Genomic DNA, 27,199 nt, shown 5'->3' with positions numbered 1-27,199 from the left:
CCAGCTAGGGCACTCTGGGTAATCGGGTAATCTTCTTTCCTTACATCACCCAGTTTCCTTTACCCCACCCCTGTAGGAAACAACCTGTTTCAATTCAATACACTCCACTTCCACGGTTTGTCTATGGCGCCTTACCACCCCGGTTTCCTAGGATAAATCCAACTACGCCTGAAATCAATGTCAGACTCCCTTAGAGCCGCAATCTGAGAACATAAATGGTTTATTTCTCTGGGCTGACTCAGCTAGTCAAGCTATGTCCACGGACACTCACTAACATCTGATTAAAGTACAGCTGCACAGGCCTCCCAGCTAGTGGAGAAGCCGAGGCAGGACGTTAAATTTAAGGCCGGTTTGTCAACTTAGTGAGATTGGGTCTCAAAATAAAGAGTAAAAGCAGAGATGAGGATGTGACTCAGTGGCAGAATACTTATCTAACTGTTTAAGAGAGGGGGAAAAAAAATCACCATTATCTGATACATGTAAAGAGAACACTTAACCGACAGAACATGAGCAAATAGCTTAGGGCTGTCAATTAGTTCTAAATATGATTTATTTCTTCAATTTCGAGAATAGTCAGAGTGTCCTAGATGCAGTCTGGTAATAAAGGACTAGTCTATCGAGTACAAATACGTGAGGGCCCAGTGTAGGCAAAGGGTGGGGAGAGCCTATGAGTATAATAAAGCAAGCAAGTCGGGTAACTACAGCTCCCACCCTGCTATTCAGTGTAACAGGAGTATCATTAGATTTGTTTCTCTTAGTTACAGGAGGATTTTCACAATTAGCAACAAAAATTGAATTGGGTTTGGGGAGCAGATGGCCATTTTATTCAGACAGCATCTAGCTTGTGACTAGCCTTTAGCATCTCTGTACCTGCCTGGGCTCCTTTCCTGAAGATCCTGACTCATCAGAATAGAGAGAAGGCTCAAGCATCTGCAATCTGAAAAGCTTACTGCATGCTTTAATACAGCCCCAGCAGAGAGCCGCTACAACAGACACGAGGTTGGCAGAGTGTCAGGCAGGGAGCCAGCAAGGGGCAGTTGAAAGAAGACTACAAGACTCCACATGTGCAGAGCTCTCCAATCCAACCGCCTTCAAGATCTGACTTAATGAGGATTGAAATCAGCCTTCAGAGCAAGTCTACTGATCTCAGCAGACGGGGTTTCTCTTCATCATCCTGGGGTCAACTACCTTGCTTTAACGATGCTGTTTTGTCTGCTAATCAGGAAGTGCTCACAAAATTTGAGAGCACTTTCAAATGCTGGATCAAAATGTGAGGACTATGAAGGAGAGAGTTACCTGGACAGACTGAGGTTATTATCTCAACCTGGAGATGGGGAAGTTGCCTGCAAGCAGACGTCTAGTTAATGCTGATGACCTGGATGCTGTGAGCTTGCTCATTAGGTAGATGGATCTTACCTTATATCTTCTTCTATCTTTGCCTGAGCTTCAAGATCAAAGGGGTCAGCAGAAAACAGACGAATTCTTTCTTGTTCTCTCCGAGCTCGGTCCTGCTGCTGCTCTATCAGGACCCTAGAAAATTTCTCTACAAAAATAAGGGAGGAACATATTCAGCTCTACATTTTCTTTCTTTCTTCTGGTTTTTACAAGACAGAGTTTCTCTGGCTGTCCTGGAACTCACTCTATAGACCTGACTGACCTTAAACTCAGAGATCTGCCTGCCTCTGCCTCCCCAAGACTGGGATAAAGGTGTGCAGCACCACTACCCAGCTACTTTTTATTTTAAAAAATGTTTTTTATTTCATTTTATCAGTGGCGGTACAAGCTTTTAATACCTGCATTCAGAAAGCAGAAGCATGCTATCTCTGTGAATTCAAAGCCAGCCTGGTGTGCAGAGAAAGCTCCAGGACAGCCAGAACTACATAGAGAAACCCTATCCTGAAAAACCAAAAATAAATAAAGAAAAAAAAACTCAAAGAGTGTACTCTATAATTCCAAATACATTAAGTTTGAAAACAGACAAAACAAATCAAATATCAGAACTGTGCCAGCCTATTCAAGAGGAAAGTGAGTAAAAGGGACATAGTGGAACTTTCTAGCTGAAAATGTGCTCAACTTATAAACATGAGGACCCAGAACCCACACAAAACTGCAGGAAATGATGGTGTGCACTTGTGTCCCAGTGCCTGAGCAGAGACAAGAGGCTCTCTGAGGCCCTGGTCCACCTGCTGAAAAGCCAAGGAGAGACCCTGCTGCACACAAGGTGGATCATATTCTTTTTTTTTTTTTTTTTGGTTTTTTCGAGACAGGGTTTCTCTGTGGCATTGGAGCCTGTCCTGGAACTAGCTCTCTAGACCAGGTTGGTCTCGAACTCACAGAGATCCGCCTACCTCTGCCTCCCTCCCGAGTACTGGGATTAAAGGCGTGCGCCACCATCGCCCGGCGGTGGATCATATTCTTTTTTTTTTTTTTAATATTTTTATTTATTTATTATGTATACAATATTCTGTCTTTGTGTCTGCCTGCAGGACAGAAGAGAGCACCAGACCCCATTACAGATGGTTGTGAGCCACCATGTGGTTGCTGGGAATTGAACTCAGGACCTCTGGAAGAGCAGGCAATGCTCTTAACCACTGAGCCATCTCTCCAGCCCCGGTGGATCATATTCTTAAGGATGATATCTGAGCTTTCCCCCAGGTCAACATATGAAATCCCACTTTAAAAAGACTAAAAACAAGCCAGGTGTGGCAGAAGTTTGTGGACCAGTCTGGTTATCTGAATTTAATCCCTGTCTCCCCGAAGAGGGCAGGAGAACCAGCTCTTGAGAACTGCCTTCTACTACGGCTGTGGTGTGTGCTGAGACACCTATTCAAGATGAAACCTGAGTTCAGACTCCCAGAACCCACATAAAAGCTGGTACACTGGAGCTGGAGAGATGGCTCAGAGGTTAAGAGCACTGCCTGCTCTTCCAAAGGTCCTGAGTTCAGTTCCCAGCAACCACATGGTGGCTCACAACCATCTGTAATGGAGACTAGTGCCCTCTTCTGGGCTGCAGGCATACATAAAGACAGAATATTGTATACATAATAAATAAATATTTAAAAAAAAAAAAAAAGCTAGTGCACTTATACAATCCACATGCCAGGGCTTCCTATGGTGACAAAATCCCCCAGAAGCTCACAGACCAGCTAGCCTATTGTATACAGTGCAGTGACAAACAGCAGAGACCCTGCTCTCAAAAACAAGATGGAAGATGAGGACCGACAACCAAGGCTGTCCTTGACATCCATATGCCAGCTGTGGCCATATAAATATAATTTAAAAAACAAACAAACTTTTTTTCCCCCAACACATTGTCTTTTTTGTGTAGCCCTGGAACTTGCTCTATAGAACAGGCTGGCCCTGGGGGGGAGGCAGAGGCAGGTGCATCTCTGAGTTCAAGGCCAGCCTGGTCTACAGAGTGAGTTCCAGGACAGGCTCCAAAGCTACACAGAGAAACCCTGTCTTGAAAAACAAAGAAAGAAGAAGAAGCTGGGCATAGTAGCACACATCTTTAATCACAACACTATGGAGGCAGAGGCTCTGGTGGACAAAGAGACTGCCCTAGGGGGCTGGAGACAGCTTTGTGGTTAAGAGCACTGCTTGCTCTTCCTAAAGGTCCTGATTTCAACTCCCAGCAACCACATGGTGGCTCATAACCATCTGCAATAAAATCTAGTGCTCTCTTCTGGCTTGCAGGCATACATGCAGTCAGAACACTATATATAATAAATCAATTTTTAAAAAAAGAGACTGCCCTAAGGATCAAGATGATTTCAATTAAATACAAACATTGCCAATTACCCCAGTTTGAGATTACATTAATCACCTCTCATCAACAAGTGGCCTGCTCAAGACTCACAGCAGACAGCCAATGGACTCAGACAGCTGCCTTACACATCTGTCTGGCACAACTATTGACACACGAGGGCGCTTACCAAGATCTCCACTGAGTAGAGCTTCTGCCAGGGGTGGGTTACGCTCCTTCAGTAAGGACAGCTCGTGCGGGTTGGCCAGCAGCATGTCTCGGAGCAGGGCTGGATTGTCTAAGCCTTGAGGAGATGATGCTGTTTCCCCAGGAGATGAGTGCTGAGCCTGCGCTCTAGGCAGCTGGCGCTGTTGGGGGTTTGATGTACCAGGCACAGCTATACTACTGAAGTCAATCCGGGGCAAGTCTGTTGAGATCAATCAATCAAGTTTACTCAAATGATGCATGCCATAAAAACAAGTGTTGAAGGAAACAACAAAAGAGGCATTCGTCATTGACAACAGCAGCAAGTGGTAACTGTAAACGCTCTGTCTTTCCCCTTGCCCTTCCTCCAAGATGGTGCTGCGAGAGTAAATTAGTAGGGAAAAATATGAGAGGGGAAGGGCTCACTGGGGAGACCACTCAGAGGTGCAGAAGACCACGGTTCAGTTTCCAGCACCCACATGGTGGGTCAAGATGACCTGCAACTTGGGTCCTAGGAACAGCCTACATCCTCTTCTGACGCCCACGAGGTCAGGCACACACATGGTTTCTCCATAGCTTTTGGTTCCTGTCCTGGAACTAGCTCTTGTAGACCAGGCTGGCCTCAAACTCACAGAGATCCACCTGCCTCTGCCTCCCGAGTGCTGGGATTAAAGGCATGCGCCACCACCAGCCGGCTTCTACATATGAAGGCGTAAGTCACAAACAATGCCACACCAATTCGGGGTTATGATTATTAGGGTGGTATTTATTTAAAGGGGAAAAAACTTACAGATCACTGTCCCAGGCAACAGCCCTCTTCGCAACCAGGAAAGGAGTCTAGTCGCAGGCGGAGCAGGAAGTGAAGAGCGAGAGGAGGGGGAAGTGGCCGCTTTTTTAAAGGGAGAGAAACCACGCCCCAGTGGGCTGGTACCTCAGCGGTGATAGGCTGGAGGAGTGGGAGGACCTCCCGCAACATACATAAGGTTCTTTTTTTTGAATCTGTAATATATTTTATTTTTTTTAATTTTTTAGTTTATTTATTTATTAAAGATTTCTGTCTCTTCCCCGCCACCGCCCAGGGTTGAAGAGACACCTCAGTCAGTGGTTAAGAGCACTGGCTGTTCTTCCAGAGGTCCTGAGTTCAATTCCCAGCACCCACATGGTGGCTCTCGACCATGCCTAACTCCATTTCAAGAGCTATGACGTCCTCCTCTGCAGTCCTGTGCAGGGACACATGTGGTGCATATATTTACTCTAGATCCTAGAATTAGAATTACAGACAGTTGCCAGCTGCCATGTTGGTACTGGGATTGAACCTAGGTACCTGGAAGAGCAGCCAGTGGTCTTGACCTCAAAGCCATCTCTCCAGCCCCTGACATGCTACTCTGTTGAAAAGTCTGGACACTTGGAGTAAAGAAAACTGTATGGATCAAGTGAACAGCACAAACATTTCATGTCAAATTCTGAACATCTAAGCACTGCCTGAGGAAATCTGAGGAGGTTCTCTGTACCTCTTTGAATTTACAATTTCATCTGTGCATCCCAGACAAACAAGGTCCTGGGAAGTAAGTGGGCATAATTGTTTTACAGGACTGAAGAAATGAAGAGGAGTTTTTCATCCCAGGTTCTAGACTGTTCTAGAGCTTCATCTTCACACAGGAGCCCACACAATGTCGGACTCTGTTGCCATGAACCAGAACAGTGCACAAGGACAGGAAGCACACTTTTGGTGTGTAAGGGAAACCACTGAATCACTACTAGGATTCAGATGATGAATGAGCTGAACAGAGAGTAGAGCTATACAGTTCTGTGAATAATCACAGCCACTGAACTGTATCCTTTAAAAGGGGGAATCATGGTTGTGTGGACTTTATTTCAATAACTCTGCTTAGTAAAAGAAAGGTGACAGCTATGGTGGCTTATGCCTGTAACCCCAGCATGCTAGAGGCGGAGACAAGAGGACTGGGAGCTTGAGGCAAGCCTGTCTCCAAAAAAGAGGCAAACTAAAACAAACTAGAGCCAAAATGAGACAATGGCCCTAAAAAAAAAAAATTCACATTATGTTCAACCCTAAAACTTATTTAATGACCAGCCTTGTCCAGAGTCTGGACTATCCTGAAGCCCTTTGTGTATCAACTACAAAAAGGGAAAGCTTAAACTCACGTATAAGGTTTTAGCCTCACATGTGGGCTCAATTAGTCACTGTCTTAAAACAGAGGCCAGTTGTCAGTCAGTGTGTGTGTTGAAAAGAGTCACGTGGGACAAAACATTTAAGCAATGAAAAGGTGAGGGAATGGCAGACTCCCTGGGGAGCTGCTGTCCTCACCAACCACCAAATCACATGGGTGGGGTCACATCTGCTGAAGAAACTTATCTCCACTTGCCAGTCGATTCACTTCAGAACTCTGAAAACCTTGTCCACTTCATAACCCAGATCTCCATGCATACCCTCCCCTCATAGCAACCTAACTCCGATGTTGTCCATATACCAACAGTGAAGAAAAAATAAAACATACAAACAAAACTACTACAGCAACTCTCTAGTACCGACCACCTCACAAAGTACCCAAGCGAAGATCGGGTTTTTACCGATGAGCAAACTCCAAATGCTATTCTTCCTAAAGCAGGAGGAGCCCAAGGGACGGAGTGAAATCCGGAACTGGTACAGGGAGTGCCTGAAGACGTCTAGGAGCCTGAATGAAGCAGTGTGCTCCAGGCTGCAGTCTGCTGACACCCAACATACCTGTCAATCCAGTACCACACTCTTTAAAGGCAGGAGACCTGGAGGCTAAATACTATCTGAAGATTTTCAGCAAAATATGGCAGGCAGCAGGGAAAAGAAGTCACATTTCATCACATAGCCCACATCAGGGCTTGGGAGCTGCGTCATGAGAGCAGCTGAAGGAAGCTACAGGCCCTCTCAGCATCAAGCACACATGTGCCCACTCCCACACAGTCCTGCATATTCTAGACACAGAAACCTAAATGCAGGCTCCAGACTATGAACACCAAGCTGGCTGGATGTGTGGGTGCATGCCTGTAATTTCAGCCCTCAGGAGTCTAGAGGCCAGCCTGGGTCACACAGAAAGTTCCATGGCTGTTCTGGATTTGAAACAAAACAAAAAGCCGTGGGGTCTGGAGCCATAGTTCAGTGGTTAAGAGATTTTTGATGGCTCCAAGCACACATGTAAGGTACCTAAATTACAATTCTGGGGGCTCTAATGCCTCTAATCTCTGTGGGCATCTGTATTCAGGTGTACAACACCCCCCCCACACACACACACACACGCACACAAAATTAAAAATAGTAAACTCAGTTCCAGAAGATCTGACATCCTCCTCTGGCCTCTATAGGAACTGCATGCAATAGCATACACACAAAGAGGTAAAATACCCATACATACATATAAAAATATATCATTAAAGCCAGGCAGTGGGGCTCGAGAGATGGCTCAGTGGTTAAGAGCATTGCCTGCTCTTCCAAAGGTCCTGAGTTCAATTCCCAGCAACCACATGGTGGCTCACAACCATCTGTAATGAGGTCTGGTGCCCTCTTCTGGCCTGTAGACATACACACAGACAGAATATTGTATACATAATAAATAAATAAATATTAAAAAAAAAAAAAAAAAAGCCAGGCAGTGGTTGCGCACGCCTTTAATCCCAGCACTCAGCTACAGAGACAGGTGGATCTACTCTACAGAGTTCAAGGACAGGTTCATAAGCTACAGAGAAATCCTGTCTCGAAAAACCAATCCCTTCCCCACCCCAAAAAAATTCTTTATGGCAGGGTGGCAGCTGTGCGAGTCTTTATTCTCAGCATTGGGGAGGCAGAGGCAGGCGGATCTCTGTAAGTTCAAGGCCAGCCTGGTCTACAGAGTGAGTTCCAGGACAGCCAGGGCTGTTACACAGAAAAACTTTGACTTGGAAAAATAATAAACAAACAAACAAACAAAAAAAACCCCACAAAAACATTTACAAAGGGGAGAAAATTCCCCATTCCGAATGGCACATCAAGACTAATAGCAGTGTCAGGGAGGCATCCAAACCTGATGTTCCAAGCACTTAAATCTGCCAGGTTTGGAGCAGCAGAAAAAGCACCATTTCAATCACTTTTTACTTACTAGCTACGTGACTGTGATGACATCATTTAAGCCTGCATTTCATCTCTTGATAAGGTAAAGCTGGGTCAATTATGATACCTACCTTGCTAAAGAGATGACTGATTTAGAAACCCAATGACCTACCCAAGGTTATACAGCAGGCAGGCGGCCTACACCCCCTAAGTCTGACACTGTATTAGAAGGTGATGAGCTTTGGTCTTACTTGAGAACTGCACTGGAGGGCGAGGGTCTGCATTCTCCTTCTGCCGTAAAATCACAACATCGCCATCTTTCAAGCCGTAAGAAGCCAGGGATCTGTGGTTGTCAGTGAGAGGTCTTTCTGCATAGACAATCTGCAAGGGAAGAACCAGTGGTATAAAGTGTGGAGAAGCAACATGGTACCACTTTCTTCATCTTCATCATGTTCCCTGCTCAAGACCCTTCCATGTGTTCCCATTAAGCCTAGAAAGAAACCCAAAGCCCTGCCTGTCTCCTACTTGGCCCAAAGGATTTGGCTGATGGCCGCTTCTGACGTCATCCCACTGCTGTCCCAATGAGGCACACTACCTTCCCCTCATGCTCTCTGTTTCTTTCTCTACCTGAGGGCCATTATTCTTCCTCCTGTCACTTGGTTTAGGTTTCTGATCAAACATTATTTCAGTGCTCTTCCCTAAAGCCACATTTAAAGTGAACCCTGGACATGGGCTATGGGTGGAGCTCAATGACACAGCATTTCTCTCACACCCACAAGGCCCTGGGTTCTATCCCGAACAACACAATGTATTTTGAAATAGACTACTTTCCTCACTAATATGCTACACGTCGATCTGGTCAACTACAATGTACACTATGTGGAACAATGATTTTGTTCAGCTGCCCATCAGCTTAGGACAAAGCCTGGTATATAATGACTGCCCAGAAGTCTACTCAAGTAAAGGATGGGCTGATTCATATAGCAGGGAATTTAGCTTCCATTCTGAGCAACCAGGGAAGAAGGGATGACATATTCTGGCTATGTCTGCTACAAGGCAAATAATGCACACTTTTAGCTATCTAGGCGTGGTAGCACATGCCTGTAACTCCAACACTAGGAGGCCAAGGCAAAAAACTACCTCGAGTACCAGGTCAGCCAGGGATACAGTGAGATAGTGTCTAGAAAAAAACCACAAAACTAAACCCATTATATATGTAAAAACAATAATCACAAAACAAGTCATGAACGGGGTGTGTGTGAGAATGATGTAAGCACAGTACTCAAGGATCAAGTTCTCAAAATAGGAAATAAAGTTTAAAAAACAAAACAAAGTTTAAAAATCTGAGAAAGCCGGGTGGTGGTGGCGCACGCCTTTAATCCCAGCACTCGGGAGGCAGAGGCAGGCGGATCTCTGTGAGTTCGAGACCAGCCTGGTCTACAAGAGCTAGTTCCAGGACAGGCTCCAAAGCCACAGAGAAACCCTGTCTCGAAAAAACAAAAAAAAAATAAAAAAAATAAAAAAAAATAAAAATCTGAGAAAGAGATGGCTCAATGGTTAAGAACACTGACTGCTCTTCTAGAGAACCTGGGTTCAATTCCCAGCACCCACATGACAGCTCTACAACTGTCTGTAACTCTAAGATCTGACACCCACACAGACATACATGCAGGCAAAATACCAATGTACATAAAATAAAAAACAAATCATTAAAGAAATGAAGGGAGGGAGAAAGAAAAGAAATTCAGAGCCAGGAATGGTGGCACAGACCTTTAGTCCCACCAAATGGGAGGCAGAGGCAGGTGGATCTCTGAGTTCAAGGCCAGCCTGGTCCACAAAGCAAGTTTCAGGACAGCCAAGGCTATTTTACAGAGAAACCCTATCTTGAAAACAAAAAACAAAACAAGACAAAAACAGAAAAGAAATTCAGGATGAAAGAGAATTGTGTGACTACAGTAACTGCCGGGATTACAGAGTACAGTCAGCAGGGAGTCTACACGCTAGCAGGCCTTTCTTCTACCAGCCTCCAAGTTTTACTGCTCTCATGTTTATGAGAGAAAACTAACATGCAAGAAAAACATGCTGAGCTAAGTCCTATTAACAGAAATACTTTCAATGGGTCCAACACAGAAGCAGAATATACTGTGAGAAAGAACGGCACACATAGGAGTGAGGATGGAAACACTGTCCCTACGTTCTCATGTACTCCATGGGACACGCTGTGGCACACTTGGCACATCTTGCTCCCTAAGCGTTTGCCCTGTTCTGGGCCACAAACAAACTGAGCAACCTGAGCTGGTTACTAACTCAGCCAGGAACTCTAGGAGGGGCCTGTCACTAGGTGGGCCAGGAGTTAAACGTCCTGTGTCCAGCAGGCCACCAGGACTGATCATAGCAGATATTCCTTCCAGTTCTTTTTCCGTGCTGGGGGCTGAACCCAGGGCCTTGTACCTACTAGGCAATTTGTCTACCACAGCCTTTCTGCGCCTGTCCACATACGCTCTTGGCAAAGCTCCTGGGCACAGAACAGCAAACATCATTTACACCAGCCATCCTGAGCATATGCTGCCATTCTCCTCCTAATCTCATGGTGATATGGGCAAAAAAACCTAATCCTCCAAAATGGAATCCTTCTGGAGACAAGAAAGCAGAACTTGCCTGTCCAATTTTACATGCTTTTTTGTTTGTTTGTTTTGTTTCTCAAGACAGGGTTTCTCTGTAGCTTTGGAGCCTGGCCTGGAACTAACTCTTGTAGACCAGGATGGGCTCGAACTCACAGAGATCCACCTGTCTCTGACTCTGCGTCCTGAGTGTTGGGATTAAAGGTGTGTGCCACCATGGCCCAACCAATTTTACAAGTTTTATACACTACTAAAAATGACTGCAACCATCACTACCACCTCGTCATGACACTGATCTAAGTGCGTATCTCAAACTGATTCTTCTTTCTTTTTGGTAATACAATGGAGAACTGTACCGCATATAATTTGTGGGGGTGAGTGGAAAACAACCATAAACCTGGGTCACAGGTTGAGACGTACTGGGTGGTATCAACACAATTAAGCCACTGTGATGAGATCACCAATAAATAGCCCATGGCCTGCCTACCCTAGCGTCCAGGTTCAGTGAGTCAGCTGCAAGGTATTTAAAGACACATGACTCGTCTCCCAAGGAAGACACACTTACTAGAAAATGTGTTCATGTATAAAGAACCAAACTCAGGAAGATGAGAACAGTTTAGGGAATAAGGCTTGGTTCAGTAGGAGAGCATCTGTCTGGCATGGAAAAGCTCAGCATAAGACTACTGAATTCTCTTCCAATGGGGCATAATATCGAAACCCAAACTTGAAGAGCACCCTGCTACCACTGAGTGAAACTCTCTTGGGCTAACAAGTCCAGTTCCCATTCTCCCTCTTAATTCTCACACTGTCTCACGGAGTGTCACAATCATTTTAACAGAGATCATTCGTCCAATTTTATGGATCAGAAGACACAGAGACCACACAGCTGTTAAGAGACATGACGCGGGTGCTCTATGTGCTTGACATTAAAAATGGCATTCTTTTCTAGCACCCCAAAGTAGCCTTGGGAAATGGCTTCTAAGCCAGCCTTCCCTGCTAAGGATCTAAACCTCTACTGGCAGTGCCTGACTGCTTATGTGAAGCCCCTGGGTTCAAGTCTGAGTATGGGGTACGGGATACACACATAACTGTCCTTATTCAAAACACCAAGAAATTCTGGGGTTGGGGGATGTCTGCAAAGGACAGGAAAATACTACAATGTCTAGCGTCTTCTTAATTGGCCTTTTTTTTTTCATTTTTGATTTTTTTTTTATGAGTATGAGCATTTAACTTTCATGTGCCTAAGTCTACTGCTTGCATGGCTGGTGCCCAGAGGCCAGGAGTGTCTGATTCTCTAAAACTAGAATCATAAATATGTGTGAGCCATCATGTGGGTCCTAAGAACTGAACCCAGCCCTCTGCAAGAGTAGCCAGTGCACCTTAACCACTGAGCCATCTCTCCAGCCCCAGTTTCTGATTCTTAAAAGGATGGCAACAGAAGCCAAAAGAGGTGGTAACTCCAGCCTGGGGAGGCAGAGACAGGCAGATCTCTGTACCTTTCTGAGTTTGAGGCTAGCCTGTTCTACACAAAATTACAGGACAGCTCGAGTTATGTTGAAAAATCCTATCTCAAAAACAATCTAAGCCGGGCGGTGGTGGCGCACGCCTTTAATCCCAGCACTTGGGAGGCAGAGGCAGGCGGATCTCTGTGAGTTCGAGATCAGCCTGGTCTACAAGAGCTAGTTCCAGTACAGGCTCTAAAACCACAGAGAAACCCTGTTTCGAAAAAAAAAAACAATCTAAGAGAGGGGGGGAGGGTGAGAGGGAGAGAGAGAAGAAAGGGACGGCGATATGACTCAAGCTCTAACAGTTACTGACACCAGGCACATATAATGCATGCAAGTTATGGAATCTCTGACTCCATTTCCTCAAAAATGGGTGGGTTTGTTACTTGGGCATTGACGTCTATTTGTTTGGCCCTGATTTCAAAGCAGAAAAGAGGACAAAGGAAGATATGTCCTAAGAATATGCTTCCAATGACCTTCCTCCTTCAACTAGACCCCACTACCTTTTACCACTTCCCAATAATTCCATATTACAAATTCATCAAAGCATCCACAGGTTAGGCCAGAGCCCCAGGATGAAACTGTCTCTGAAAAACGCCACCATAGACACATTTGGAGATATAATTCACTAATTCCCCCAGGAAGCCTAATTCAGTTGTGCTAACAAAATTAGCCACCACACTGGGTAGAAAGCAAATATCCACAAGAATGAAATCCAGCAGGTTTAACTAGGACATGAAGACTGTAACCCTAGGACCTACAAGGATAAAGAAGGAAGGCTGGGACTAAGGGCAGCCTGAGCTATTGAAGCCCTAGCTCAAAAAAGTGTAAGAGGCCGGGCGGTGGTGGCACACGCCTTTTAATCCCAGCACTTGGGAGGCAGAGGCAGGCGGATCTCTGCGAGTTCGAGACCAGCCTGGTCTACAAGAGCTAGTTCCAGGACAGGCTCCAAAACCACAGAGAAACCCTATCTCGAAAACAAAACAAAAAAAATTTTTAAAAAAAGTCTAAGAAATGTGATTATTTTACATTTTAAGTCTTTAAGGGGCTGGAGAGATGGCTCATTGGTTAAGAGCATTGCTTGCTCTTCCAAAGGTCCTGAGTTCAATTCCTACAACCACATGGTGGCTCACAACCATCTGTAATAAGGTCTGGTGTCCTCTTCTGGCCTGCAGGCATACACACAGATAGAATATTGTATACATAACAAATAAATAAATAAATATTTTTTAAAAAAGTCCTTAAGTAAATCACCCTGTACAGGCCAGGCATGATGGTACAGTCTGTAATCCCAGCACTTGGGAAGCAGAGGCAAGAGGACACGTGGTCCAACAAACAAACAAACCCATTTCACCTCCCAACTCAATATGATCAACAACTTCTAGTCTCCCCACCAGCCAAACAAAAGGCAAGCTGGCAATGGCACGAGCACAGTGCTCTACCACATCTGTCCCCCACCTCAGAATCTAGTGTAGAAAACCTGAGCCCGAGCCCTGCCCTGCCAGTCAGAAGAGGGTACAACAGAAGTCTACACTTTTAGGTGTAAATCTGCAGACCTGATGCAGCAGCTAGTGTTCACACCCAGGGAGTGTTAGAATCCAACTTTCAGACAAGATTCCGACCTTAACACCTAGCTACAAGCTCAAAAATACAACTCGAGAACCTTTAAGCATGACACCAAATGTTTTCTGGTCTCTGAAAGAGAGCCTTCAATTAACGGGGTGGGTGGGCTGTCACTTCTTTCTTTCCTACAGTGCTGGCAATGTGCAGTAGGCAAGCACTCTACCAGAGCTATCCCCAACCCAATAGACTTTTTTTTTGAAACAAGGTCTCACTACTTCCTGTGTAGACCAGGCTATCCTAGAACTCACAGATCCCCCCGTGTCTGCCTATCTCCCAAGTGCCAGGATTAAAGGTGTGAACCACCATACTCAGCATCCCAACAAGAACTATTTTTTTTTTTGAGACAGGTTCTCAACATGTAGCCTTGGCTGGACTGAAACCCTCAATGAAGACCAGGCTGGCCTTGAACTGTGAGTTTCAAATAACATTAACAAACAAAAAACTAACCAAACAAACACCCAAACACCCAAACTGCAGTTATAAGTTACGGGGAGGAATAAGCGAGTGGCTGCATTCTTTATTCTTTTCTGTGTTACAACCTTTCTAACACAATTATTCAGAATTTACCAGAGGTGGGCCCCCCCCCCCCGAGGGAAGACTATGAATTACTTAAGGAAATAAACACACCAAAACTAGCCACAATAGAAACTTTCGGTTTCCATGGTCTAAAATAGCATTTTTGTAAACCACGTAAGCTGTACAAAAGTGGCATTTCCAGGGTCACAGTTACGGTTGCTAGCTGCCACTTAAACATGGCTTTCATTGAGGGGCCTTCCATTCTGTACAGGCTTGTACTCCACACCACCTATACAAGTAAATTAGTTTCAAAACCACCCAGACATTTAACGTGAAGGTAAGTTCTGATAATTGTTTGAGGTCGGCCCAGTCAAGTCTGCATCAAAGCCGGCCTGGCTGCCAAGCCCACACTTGCATCGCGGAATAACATGTCCTGCTTTAATCACGGCACAAGTGGAGACGGTTTCTAATCTAAATTTACTGTCACTGCATCAGAACTACTACAATGAGACAGAGCACAGACGATGCTGATGAAAGGTGGGGCTCCAAACAGTGCTCCCTGGGTGAGTACAGGTACAGCCTGAGAATTCTTATTTCTATTTACTTTTTGTTTAATTTTGACTTATGTATGTGTACTTTGCCTACGTGTATGTATATGTACTATGTGTATTGTCTAGTGCCCACAGAGGTCAGAAGGGGGTGTTGGATCCCATGGAACTAGAGTTACAGATGGTCGTGAGCCACTGTGTGGGTGCTGGGAATCAACCCCTGTAAGGATAACAAGTGCTCTTAGTTGGTAACTGTCTCTTCAGTCCCATTTCCATGTAGTCTTGTTTATTCTTTTGGAGGGGTGGGGGATTGAGACAGGGTTTCTCTGTGTAGTCCTTGATGTCCTGGAACTTGCTCTGTAGAGTAGATTAGCCTGGAACTCATAGAGATCCACCTGCCTCTGCCTCCCAAGTCAAGTTCTGGCATTAAAAGCATGGGCCAACACTCCCCCCTTATTTTATCCTTGAGTTCTATTCTGCATGTTTATAATGCACATTATTACTCAATGTATATATGTACACAACGTAACTGATGTATAGCATATGCACATATATAACTGTGTACATAGCTGTAACTGCTATGTACCACACAAGAAAATATGCACGTGTATAGTGCCTAAAACAGCCACTTTGTAATTTATGTACAAGGTACTGTGAGCATGATCTGAACCACTTTACTTATGGAGATACAAATTATTACATGAGGACAATAAATTTAGAACAGAAACCATCTCCACCTGTACATGTGATTAAAGTGAAACCCATTCTCAGTGCAAGTGTGACTCGGCAGCCAAGCGGCTCTGTAAAATTCATACATGTTTGGACACCTGTGGTATGAAGTCAGAAACAGGTGAAGGAATGGGGATGGAAAACACTAAATCCCAATGAAGTAAACAGCCGGAAAGAAATCTGAGAGGAAGGGACAAGTTAGAAAAACTGGTTGGGGAGCTCAAATAAGAAATGACTGGGGAAAATAAAACAAAAACCAAACCAAACAAAAAAATGATATGTTTAAGATCCGACGAAAGGAAGTGACTTCAGTATCTGGGGCGGATCCTGTTCCTGCCTGTGGGGGCTAGCCAGCAAGCCAGACAAGCGACCCCCAGAGTGCTTAAAAATCCACTCTTAAAATAGACACTACGTTGTCAGGTTACATAGAGCCGACAGCACTAACTTGAAAAACAGGGCGCTGTTTACAGCTATTTAATACAGGCTTAACACTAGTTGGAGCACACTAATTTGCGTTGGGAAGTAAATACCAAATGTTGATGCCAGCAGTGGAAGAATTTGGAGCTAGCCTAATTGTTCAAGTAGCACCCCTAAAGTCCCCAAGTGGCAGATGACAGTGCCTTCTTTAACCCTACAATTATCTTTCAATCTGATACCCTAATTTACTGAAAATTTTTACTGACATCTAAGTGCCACAGGCGTGGGACTGCACCTATAACCCAGGCGTAGAATGCTTCTCTGTGTGTGTGTCTGTCTGTCTCTCTCTCTCTCTCACACACACAGTGCATGTGGGCACTATGGGAAAAGAAACAATGTCAACCTCTGTTCACTCTCAAGTCCTACTAACAAATTCAACTTAAAATTATTCCCAATCAGCTTGCAATTTTAACTTGGGTAATCAAACAGCCACATAAAAAAACAATGTGGGGGGGACTTCAAAAACTGAATAGGCTAGGCTGGGCATGGTAGTACACACTTGCATGTGATCCAGCAGTCCAGGAGCCTGGGGCAGGATGAATGTTGTCTGAGGTCAGCCTTGGCCCCTCAGTTGAGACCTCGTCTCAAAAAAAACGAAACAGCTGGTTGTGATAGCTCTAGCCTGGGACACCGAGTGAAGGGATCTGCATGAGTTTAGATGGAAGCCAATGATTTATACAGTCAGACCCTGACTCAAAAATCAACCCATCGTTAGGTGGTGGTGGCGCACACCTTTAATTCCAGCACTCAGGAAGCAGAGGACAGTGGATGGCTGTGAGTTCAAGGCCAGCTAATCTACAGAGCAATTTCCAGGGCAACACAGAGAAACCCCGTCTTGAAACCCCCATCAAAAATCAATCAATCAATTGACCCTCTAAAAGGCTGATATCCCCCCCACAATCTCTCTCTCTCTCTCTCTCTTTTTTTTTTTTTTTTTTTTTTTGTTTTTTTGAGACAGGGCTTCTCTGTGGTTTTAGAGCCTGTCCTGGAACTAGCTCTTGTAGACCAGGCTGGTCTTGAACTCACAGAGATCCACCTGCCTCTGCCTCCCAAGTGCTGGGATTAAAGGCGTGCGCCACCACCGCCCGGCCCCCCCACAATCTCTCTGGTCTTAGTTCACTACTGCCATGAGTATGAGGCTGACCAACAGGAACTGAGTCCTAGGTTTTTGTGGGTAAATTTTTCAATAGAAATTGGGGGAACTGTATAATCCCTACCTTTTGCCAGACTGCATATGTGAGTGACACCTTGTTCCCTAAAACAGATCCTTCCAGAAACAGTTGTATGCCAAGGTTCTAAGTTCACATTGTGCAAAGGAATCACACATCTCAACAAAATATTGACACATGTTTGCCATAAGTCAGGGCAGAACAAGCAGTAGTTGGGCAATAGTTTCTGGAACTATTTCATAACTGCAGAAGGAAATCCAGATTTACATTCTGAGGCCTTGGGAGTCGTCTACAATTTTCTAATGTTTGGACTACACCCAACAAGGCCCACTTTGGGTAGAATCTTAAGAGTTTTAGTGCAAAGGCTACAGAGCAGTCCACCTATTATTCTGTTTGACAAAGACTACTGAGAGCTCCAAAGCATTTCGAGGATGTATTTTCTTGTTAAAACATAAGAGGGACTGAACGCCTTGCTACCAAGTCCCACGGAGGTCTTCAGACAGTAGGTCATTTTCAAGCCGATATCCTTCGAAAGCACTGAGCTTTTTTGAACTGACCCAACTGAACGGGGACCAGAGAGGAGGAGGGCTTTGGCCTGAGAAGCAAATAGACTGAGTTGACCTAACCATCGCTTTAAAAATAATAATAATAAACTAACCAGAAACGCATGCATTTCTAGCGACGTCAAAGGCAGAGGCAGAGCGAGTCTCAAACTTTTCCCCTCACTTTCAACTACAGATATGTGTGTTCCCAGGTAAACTGCGCATACTGAAGGAGGAACTCGGTACAAATAAGCAAACCCCAGACCAGTGTCTATCTCCCAGTGATCCAAACTGGTATTTCTGGTCGGAGAAGCAGGAGGTACGTGATGAGGATCCAGGGCTCCCGAGGGCCAGAAGGTGGGGAGGGGTGCCCACCCGAGGGGTGCCCACCCGTGCACGTGTCCCCCTCGCTGCAGTGGGTGCATCTCCGGGCGGCTGCAGGACTCGGCCCCAGTCGCCCCCCCTCCAACTCCCCGGCCGCAGCGGCTGGAGGCCCCACTCGCTGCCCCTGGCGTACCTGGCTCTCGGCGGCGGGGATGCCGGACTCCAGCTCGCACAGCGCGCGGAAGTTATGCAGCTCGAAGTCGGCGTCGACCTGGAGGGAAAAGGTCACCTCGGAGAGGTCCCTCCGCACACAGTACACGGTGAGCAGCATGGCCCGGGTCCGACCCGGCTCGGCTCGGCCCGGCCTGGGCGCTGGGCGGAGGGCAGGCGGTGGCGGGGGGTGGGAGTGGGCTGCCGGGAGCTGCGGGAGGGCGGCGGGCGCGGGCTGCTCGCTCCCTCGCTCCTTCCCTCCCTCACACGCGCACAGTGACTCACTCGCTCCCGCCCTCTGCAGCTAGCACGGCCGTCGCCACCCGCCTGCGAGCCCGTCTGCCTGCCGGCCTGCCTCCCACCGCTGCCGTCAAGCGCGGGCCGCCCGGCGCCCCGCCCCGCTGCAACGCGGCTGCCGTAAAGCGCCCTTGGCTGCGGCCGCCTTCGCGACACGCGGCGTGTGGGGCGGGGCTTGGGAGCCCGTAGGGAGGAAACCCCCTATTGGTTGATTTAATAACTGAAGCCGGAGTACTCCACGCCACGATCTGTTATTCAACCAACAGGCACCTACTGTGCGGACCTAAAAATGGAAGAAAGCCACGACTCCTCACCCTTAACTCTCCATCTGCTATGGGAAACTCAACGAAACATCTTTCTAACACAGATTTTTCAAATGGAAATCGGCATTATAATATTAACTTTTCGCCTTGGTAATTAAATGTAAGACGGAAACCCAGATCCTTCGTTTGTCTGATCCCTAGAGCTCACTTTGCTGTGCTCGGGCACGCTTCTGTGCTGGCAGAAGCACCACTCAGTCCCCTTCTGCTTTAATTACCCTCAGCCTCCGCAAATCCACCATCCAGCTGAGGAGTCTAACTGGGCAATCCCAACCTACGAAAACAAAGTACTTGGTAAATCCTTGCTATTTTAAGGCCCTATTTAAGACCACCCAGTTCCATACGGGGATATAGAGAGGAAGGCACAAGAATGATAAAAATCCATGCGGGCTGGCGTGGTGGCGCACGCCTTTAATCCCAGCACTTGGGAGGCAGAGGCAAGGAGGATCTCTGTGAGTTCGAGGCCAGCCTGGTCTACAAAGGGAGTTCCAGGACAGGCTCCAAAGCTACAGAGAAACCCTGTCTTGAAAAACAAAAACAAAAAACAAAAAAAAAAAAAGAAGAAGAATGGTAGAAATCCAAAATCTCCTCCAGGAACACTAGGGTGGCCCGCATTTGTAATTTCAGCACTCAGGAGCAGAGGCTGGAGGATTACTGCAAATACAAGTTTTCCCACTCCTGGCTCCACAGTGAACAGGCAGCCTTCTCTAACAGGAAGGAAATAGGAAGCAAGATGGCTGCAAATGCCACAAGAACTTGAGTTTGTTTGCAGAGAAGGCAGACTTTTACAACGCCAGAAGTGGGAAAACTGGGCCCCCAGGACAGTGCTGCTATCAAGGATTGGGTGACAGAAAGCCCAACTACAGGGCAAATTAAAGTCAAATTGCAAAGAGCCTTTCAAAACAGAGTTGGGAAATGAGATTTCTGAGGACACCAGGTGCCCCGCAGGATGGGAGCTCTAATCACCTTCACACTTGGATTGTGTCATCTGAAGGAGATGATTAACTTGTGCCTAGATTTTCATGGACATCAAGATGTTATTGTTGGATGAATCGTTTCTTGGAAAAAAAAAATAAATTTTGCCAGATAGTTCTGGCACATGCCTCTAATCTCAGGAGGCAGAGGCAGGAGGATCTCTGAATTCAAAGTCAACCTGCTCTACAGAGTGAGTTCCCCAGGACAGCCAAGGGTACACAGAGAAACCTTGTCTCAAAAAGCAAAAGAATTTTTTTTTTAATTTTATATGTGTGGGTGCTTTGCCTGCGTGTACATCTGTGCTGTTGAGGAGAGAGGGTGTCAGATTCCCCGGGCCTGGAATCACTGACAGGTCTGAAATGACGTGGGTGCTGGAAATCAAACCAGATCGAGCCTCTGGAAGAGCAGCTGGTGCTCTGTCTGCTGAGCCATGCCTCTAGCAGACCCCTCCCTTTTTTGAGAGAGGGGCTCACTATGTAGCCCTGAAACTTGCTATGTAGGCCAGGCTGGTCTTGAACTTGCAGAGATCCACCTGCTTCTGTCTCCCAAGTGCTCAGATCAAAGGAATGCACCACCATACTGGCTTGAATGAATCGGTGATGTAGAGCCTTTCATACAACGCCAATTCTTTCCCAATGTCAATGGAGTTTCTCTACTCATCCATTTCAGTTCAAATTGTCTCCCCCTTCCTTATCTGCATCATTGACTCTGTTCTATGGACCTGTTACACCTCAGGTGTGATTCCTACAACTCCAAAGGAAGTCCTTTAGTTTTCCAGGTTTGGATTGATAGATGTTATCGGGGCTTTACCAAATAAGGGTTTATTTTCTCACAGGCTAAGGGGCCCGGACAGGCGGCTACTCCAGTTCAGTGGCTCAACGGTACAAGGACCAGTACTTTCACTTTTTACCTCTAAGGATGTAACAATTCTTTTGGCCTTTCCCCAAAGATGGCAGTGTAGCTGGAATCTCCACATCATGGGTCATTTTCTTGTCCGGGGTTGGAGCTTGCCTAGAAGCCTAGCAACAGATTATGGCTGGTGTCTTACTGGGCAGACCTGTGTCAAGAGCTACAAGGGAGGCTAGGAAAGCAGATGTTTCGCGTTTTCAACAAGCCTTAATGAACACTGCCTGGGAAGGGGGCGGTGCAGATGGTCTCAGGTAAAACATACACGATGCTTTCTAAAGCAGAGCAGGTTTAAAATAGGTTTTAAGTTAGGCAGATGCAGCAAGATGTGGCTCAGCTGCTAGAGCGCTCACCTGGCATGCTTGAAGCTTTGGCTTCACCCTCCTGCATTGCATACAATGAAACATGAGCACACATGCCTGGGATCCCAGACTCTGGAGGTAGAAGCAGGACAAGCGGAAGATCAAGACCATTCTCAGCTAAAAAGAGAGGTTGAGACCAGTGTGGCTTAGAAATAAAGAAAAAAATGTCCCTACATTTGAATTATGGTGTAGACCGATGGTGTAGACCGACTGTGCAAGTGACAGTTTGAACTGTGGTGTAGACTGACTCTGGGCAAGTGACATTGTATGTCTGTCTGAATGGCATTTTACCTGATTCTCTTAGACAATTAGCAGTGAGGCTGCCCAAAATCTCTCTCGTAGTGAGACCACCATGGAGAAAACACTTAACTATTCCAAGCAACCGCTTAACTGAGGACAAAGCAGCTCACCAGGAAAACCTAGCAGGTGTCTGAGTTTAAAACCTTCCAGATGAACTTAGCCCTAGGCACTGAGTCATCGGCCGCCTTTGAGACTTTGCAGCCTAGGCTCCAGACAGCTCGGTGCCAACTCCTGGGTACACTGTACTCTCTGAATCCCTGTGGTTCCCAGAATCTGTTGATCATAATAGAATGCAACTTTGAGTTAAAACCATAAAACCAATACCACTGACTACAATGGCCGTGCTGGCAAGTACAGATGAGGGCAGAGGGGATTTTCAGGGCATGTTAAAGGCTCGTGCGTGTTCAGTGGTGGGCTTCAGGGGAAGTGACTGGAACATGAGAGTGATGACATCATCCGTGGATTCATCCACTGCTGGACTCACAGCTAAATGGACCCCTGGAAGACGGTGAACATGGTAGAAAGTGGGGCCTGATTGTATGAAGAGGGTTAGTGATGCCATGCTCTCCTCCCAGGCTCTCTATCCCTTTCTTCTTCCAAGAGGGGAACAGCTTTCTCTGTCACATGCTTCTGCCTCTGTGTTCTGCTTGACCATGTCCCCATGCAAATGAAACAAATGGACCCTGGACCAAAGTCCTTTTAACCATGAGCCAAAGTGAAGTGTTCCTCCTTTTCATTGAGATCTCCAGGTTCACAGCAACAAAAGTTGACTTTTTTTTTTTGTTTTTTTTTTTTTTGTTTTTCAAGACAGGGTTTCTCTGTGGTTTTGGAGCCTGTCCTGAAACTAGCACTTGTAGACCAAGCTGGTCTCAAACTCACAGAGATCCGCCTGCCTCTGCCTCCCAAGTGCTGGGATTAAAGGCGTGCGCCACCACCGCCCGGCCAAAAATTGACTTTTTAAAGCCTGGTGTTGAGCCTGGTCTTCAAGAGCTAGTTCCAGGACAGCTAGGACTGTTACACAAAGAAACCCTGTCTTGAAAAAACAATAAATAAATAAATAAATAAATAAATAAATAAAACCTGATGTTGACTTTTTAAGCACAGCTATTAGAATTTAGGAGGCAGAGGCAGGTAGATCTCTAAGAGTTCCAGGCAAGCCTAGGCTACATAATAACACCCTGTCTGTTTAATTTAATTTTATTTACTTGTATGTTTTGCTTGCATATATGTATGTGCACCAAGTATGGACCTGATGCCCTCAGGGATCAGATGAGGAAGTCAAATTCGCTGGAAACAGCGTTATGGATGACTGTGAGCCATCATGTAGGTGCTGGGAATCGAACCCAGGTCCTCTGTAAGAACAGGAAGTGTTCATGATTTGTTTGCTTGTTATGTGACAGGTCTCTCAACAGAATCCTGGATGTATTGGAAGAATGGCAATATTCCTAACTGCTGAGCCATCTCTCCAAACCCCCCCAAAATAAATCTTATAAAAAGGGAAAGACATCAGTTACCAAAGAGATATATGGCATAATTCTAAGTATATGAAATATCTGAGAATGAAAATCAATAGAGACAGAAAATATATTTGTGTTTGCTATGGGCTGATGGGAAGACACAGACTTGAGTAGTGATGGGCTGATGGGTACAGGATTTCTTTGATGGGGGGTGATGAAAATGTTCTAAGATCGATTGTCGGGCATATAACCCAATTCAACTAAACCGGCATGTGGGGCACACCTGTAATCCCAGCACTCAAGAGGCTAAAAAAATAACAGGTGGCCGGGCGGTGGTGGCGCACGCCTTTAATCCCAGCACTCGGGAGGCAGAGGCAGGCGGATCTCTGTGAGTTCGAGATCAACCTGGTCTACAAGAGCTAGTTCCAGGACAGGCTCCAAAACCACAGAGAAACCCTGTCTCGAAAAACAAAAAAAACAAAACAAAACAAAAAAAAAAGAATAACAGGTGGCAAATTCAAGGCCAGCCTGCATCTATTGTAAAAGCCCATCTCAGCTGGGCATAGGAGTGCATGTCTTTAATCCCAGCACTCCAGGGGCAGAGGCAGGTGATCTGTGGGAGTTCCGGGACAGACAGAGCTGTATAACAGAGAGGCCCTGTCTCAACAACAACAATTTTAATGAGCTGTGATTAGTGCATGAAGTACATGATATACTTTAATAAAACTGTGAAATGTGCTTTTAATATTCTAGCTGGCTGCTACCTGGGGAATGGGGCAGAGCTACCGAGCTCCTACGACTGTCTGCCCACAGCTCTGCTCACTGCTCAAATGCCCTGGACCCTGGTCCTGCCTCTTCAGTCATCTCAGTCCCTCTCCTGCCTCACCCATTTAGACTCCAGTCAACTGCCTCTTGGGATCTGATTCAGACTGTGGCCTCTAGTCTATCACCCTACCAGATAGACTGTGCATGCCTGTCACCTGTCATCACAAATGACAGATCAGTCCTCGACCCTAATTTAGGCTGGGATGAGCTGACGGTTTAGAAGAGGGAGTCTGGAGTCCTGCTTCAGACTAACACGGCTTACCAAAAATGGGTCCCATTCATTGATCGCTGCCCGCAAGCACCTTCCAAAGGATGGCTACCGTTTACCGAATGCTCACTGTGTGCCAAGAACTCTTTGGAGCACTTTGTGTTGAGTCACTGAGCCCTGAGGAATACCCATGGGGTATTAATTACCTCCATTGTACAGAAGCCGTGAAGGGACAGAGACAGTTAGCCTCTCACCTAAGGATGCAAAAACATAAAGAGCGGTTCCGGGAGGCAATCTGACTTGAGCCTGCAGTCTTGCCGACTTTCTGAAACAGGTCTTATATAGTCTAGGCTGACCTGGAACTCTAAATCCTCCTGCCTCCGTCTCCAGAGTGCTGGTATTAGAGGCATGAGCATGAGGCCTGACTGAAGACAGTTTCAGGAGCTTTTGTGCCTCCAGGCCCAGCCTTTGAAATGTTCCCAGAGAACCTCCTTCTCATCTCATGGATAAGGAAACTGAGACCTGGGGACTTTAATTTACTTCCCTAAATATGCACAGACAGTGACCGGAAGACTTTCAAATTGGAAGAAACTAAGACTCTAAACTCTTAGGCCGGAGAGTTCACTCAACGGTTGGGATCACATACTGCTCTTGCAGAGGACCAGGTTCCCAGCACTGGAGTGGTATAGCTCACAGCAGCCTGTAACTCCAGCTCCAGGGGATCTGTCACCTTTTCTGGGATTTGTGGGCACCGATTCGCATTCCCACACACATATTTCTGTAATTAACAATAACAACATAACCTAAACTTCTGTTTCTTATGGAGGCCCAAAAAATGTGAGCCTGTTTCTGTCTTAACCGAAGGTCAGAGAGTTGGAACTTACTTCTACAAGACAATAACTCCTCCAAGGTTATTGTCTGTTTCTACCTCAAAGGTCCCACCTACATTAGCTCGGAGTTCTGCTCTCTCAAGGTTATTGTCAACAGGTGTGGCTAATATCCAGACCTTGTTTTTCAGAAATAAAGAAGTAGATTTCTTTCTACCCACCAAAAATTCTAAGGATCCAACTAAGTTCCAGTTCCCTTAGGGAGATAACAATGGATTCCACCCAGGGAGTGATTTGCCCACAGAATGTTTTGGTCGAGGGTGTGAGTGTGACTTGTTTTGGTCAAGCAACACAATGGTTTTTTTTGTTTGTTTGCTTGTTTGTTTTTCGAGACGGGGTTTCTCTGTGGCTTTGGAGCCTGTCCTGGAACTAGCTCTGTAGACCAGGCTGGTCTTGAACTCACAGAGATCCTCCTGCCTCTGCCTCCCAAGTGCTGGGATTAAAGGCGTGCACCGCCAAGCCCGGCAAGCAACACAAAGTTTGTCTGTGAATGTAGCCTGTGACCTTCAACTGCTTGTTGAAGTTAATGCAGTTTTTTTTTTTTTATCTTACTCCTACCTTTTGGGGTCAGGGTTATTTTTACCAGTTGGAATTAAACGCAGGCGATTTCAGTGTTCATTGGAACTCCCTCCCAATACTAGCCTATGTTTTCTGTTTTATTATTCTTCATATTCTTTACTATTTTTGTGATCCCCAGGCACCTACCATGGAAAGTGGAATTTTTGTCCCCTACAATTTCTTCCCTGAACTAGAGCACAGATGCTCTGCCCACACCTCTCACATTGCTGTCTCTCAGCCCCCTTGGTGAAGCCGTGGTCACTGTCACTGAGGTTCCCATCTCTGCCTCAGTTCTTGCCCAGTTCTTTACTTGAAGCAGCCAACCAGTTAAAGGCATCTACTCAGATTTTGTGGCTGTAGTTACTTTAATTTTAAAAGCATACTTAGTTCTCTGTGTTGGGTTATGTGTTGGTGGGTGTGCTCATGACAAGGGGTGCGTGTGGACGTGAAGGAGCATCTTGCTGGAGTCAGTTTCCTCCTTCCATGGTGTGGGTGCAGAGTTGACAAACTCAGGTCTGCAGCGTTAGAGGAAGCACTTTTGCCTGCTGAGCCATCTGACCAGCCTATTGTGTTGTTTAATTGTTCTTTGGTTGTTTTTCTAATTTTTTTTTTTAGTCTGTTTCACTATGTAGCCCAAGCTAGCCTCAAAATCGGTATCCTCCTCCTGCCTCCAGACAAGCACGGCCATCCCTAGTTTATCCTGATACTTTAAAAAGCATTTACTGGCAGTGGGGTAGGGGGGAGGCATGGATGGGTGTGGGTGGGTATCAGAGAACAGCCATCAAAAGTTAATTGTTCTTGTTCCATCTCTTTCGTTTTTTTGGAGACAGGGTTTTTCTGTGTAGCCCTGGCTGTCCTGGAACTTATTCTGTAGACCAGGCTGGCCTTCAATTCAGAGATCCACCTGCCTCTGCTTCCCCAGTAGTGGGATTAAAGGCCTGTGCCACCATGCACAGACTTGTAAATGCTTTTGACACTAATGAATTTTTACTTTTCTTTAGGGAATTATATAGCGATCTTTAAAATGTCCCCTTGAACCTGCGCTTACAAGGCCATGTCACACTTCCTAACCGTATCCTGGCCAGGTTTCCTACAGACCCTCATTCCTCTTCCAGCTCGTCAAATGAGAGTACACAGAGCTTCATTTTATTCGGTTATTGATTATTGTTGATTTTTATTGTTTTTGAGACAAGGTCTCACAGTATAGCTCCGGTTGTCCTCAAAACCACTGTGTAGATCAGGCTGGCCTTGAACTTGCAGAGATCCACCTGCCTCAGCCTCCGCAGTGTTTTTACGTGTACACTTCCTATTTCTTTGGCCTGGATCACGTGCATTTGGGTGAGGCACCCGCAGCTCCCTGGCAAACTTCTAGTCCCACCCCATTTAAAGCAGCCTCCGCCCCAGGGCACCTGTACTCTGGATTGTGAACACATTTCAGATAAGTATGAACTTTGCTCCCCTCCCGTAGCTGGTGCCATCATTTGCCCAGTTCCCATGTTTGGGGCTAGAGATTGGTATTTTGAAGGCAAGAATCAGCTTTGGGCAAAGTGACAAAATGGGTCAAAGTTGGTCTGTGGAAAACTCAACCTCCTTGCTCCTTCCTCTACTCCTGGACTCTCCTAATTTGCCCCTCCTTGTTCTCCAATTATCTTAAGGTTCTTTTTTTTTTCTTTATCAAAACCTGCTCTTGCTGGGCGGTGGTAGCACACACCTTTAATCCTAGCACTTAGGAGTATTTGGTCAAAAGTGAGACCTCAGTCCTCTAACACCCTATATCCAAAGAGTCTGGAAGTATCACTCCCGCCCCTGGCCTGGG

The 27,199-nt window shown here is 46.0% G+C and overlaps 1 protein-coding gene and 1 long non-coding RNA gene across 3 annotated transcripts in view; one reads left to right on the top strand and one right to left on the bottom strand.

Moving 5' to 3' along the window:
- LOC121448163 (protein DDI1 homolog 2) overlaps positions 1-18,659 on the bottom strand; it is a 50,754-nt gene extending 32,095 nt beyond the window's left edge. The window contains exons 1-4 of one of the 2 annotated variants that reach the window (XM_041651953.1): positions 18,272-18,659; positions 8,276-8,405; positions 3,936-4,172; positions 1,417-1,543 (exon numbers count right to left, since the gene is read on the bottom strand). In XM_041651953.1, the coding sequence (XP_041507887.1) occupies positions 1,417-1,543; positions 3,936-4,172; positions 8,276-8,405; positions 18,272-18,409 (632 nt within the window). In that variant the 5' untranslated portion in view covers positions 18,410-18,659. The remainder of the gene's footprint in view (positions 1-1,416; positions 1,544-3,935; positions 4,173-8,275; positions 8,406-18,271) is intronic. The other variant, XM_041651951.1, reaches the window with a different exon arrangement.
- Positions 17,965-18,715, top strand: LOC121448164. Its single transcript, XR_005974346.1, has 3 exons — positions 17,965-18,073; positions 18,171-18,398; positions 18,593-18,715. It is a non-coding gene; the product is annotated as an uncharacterized LOC121448164 (long non-coding RNA).
- The last annotated feature ends 8,484 nt before the right edge of the window (positions 18,716-27,199 follow it).

Source organism: Microtus oregoni, unplaced genomic scaffold (genome assembly GCF_018167655.1).
Source record: "Microtus oregoni isolate MIOR12 unplaced genomic scaffold, Mior012 000005F_ref0000423, whole genome shotgun sequence".
NCBI classification, from domain to species: domain Eukaryota; kingdom Metazoa; phylum Chordata; class Mammalia; order Rodentia; family Cricetidae; genus Microtus; species Microtus oregoni.
Note: the sequence above shows the minus strand (reverse complement) of the source record. Positions and strands in the feature narration are given on the sequence as shown.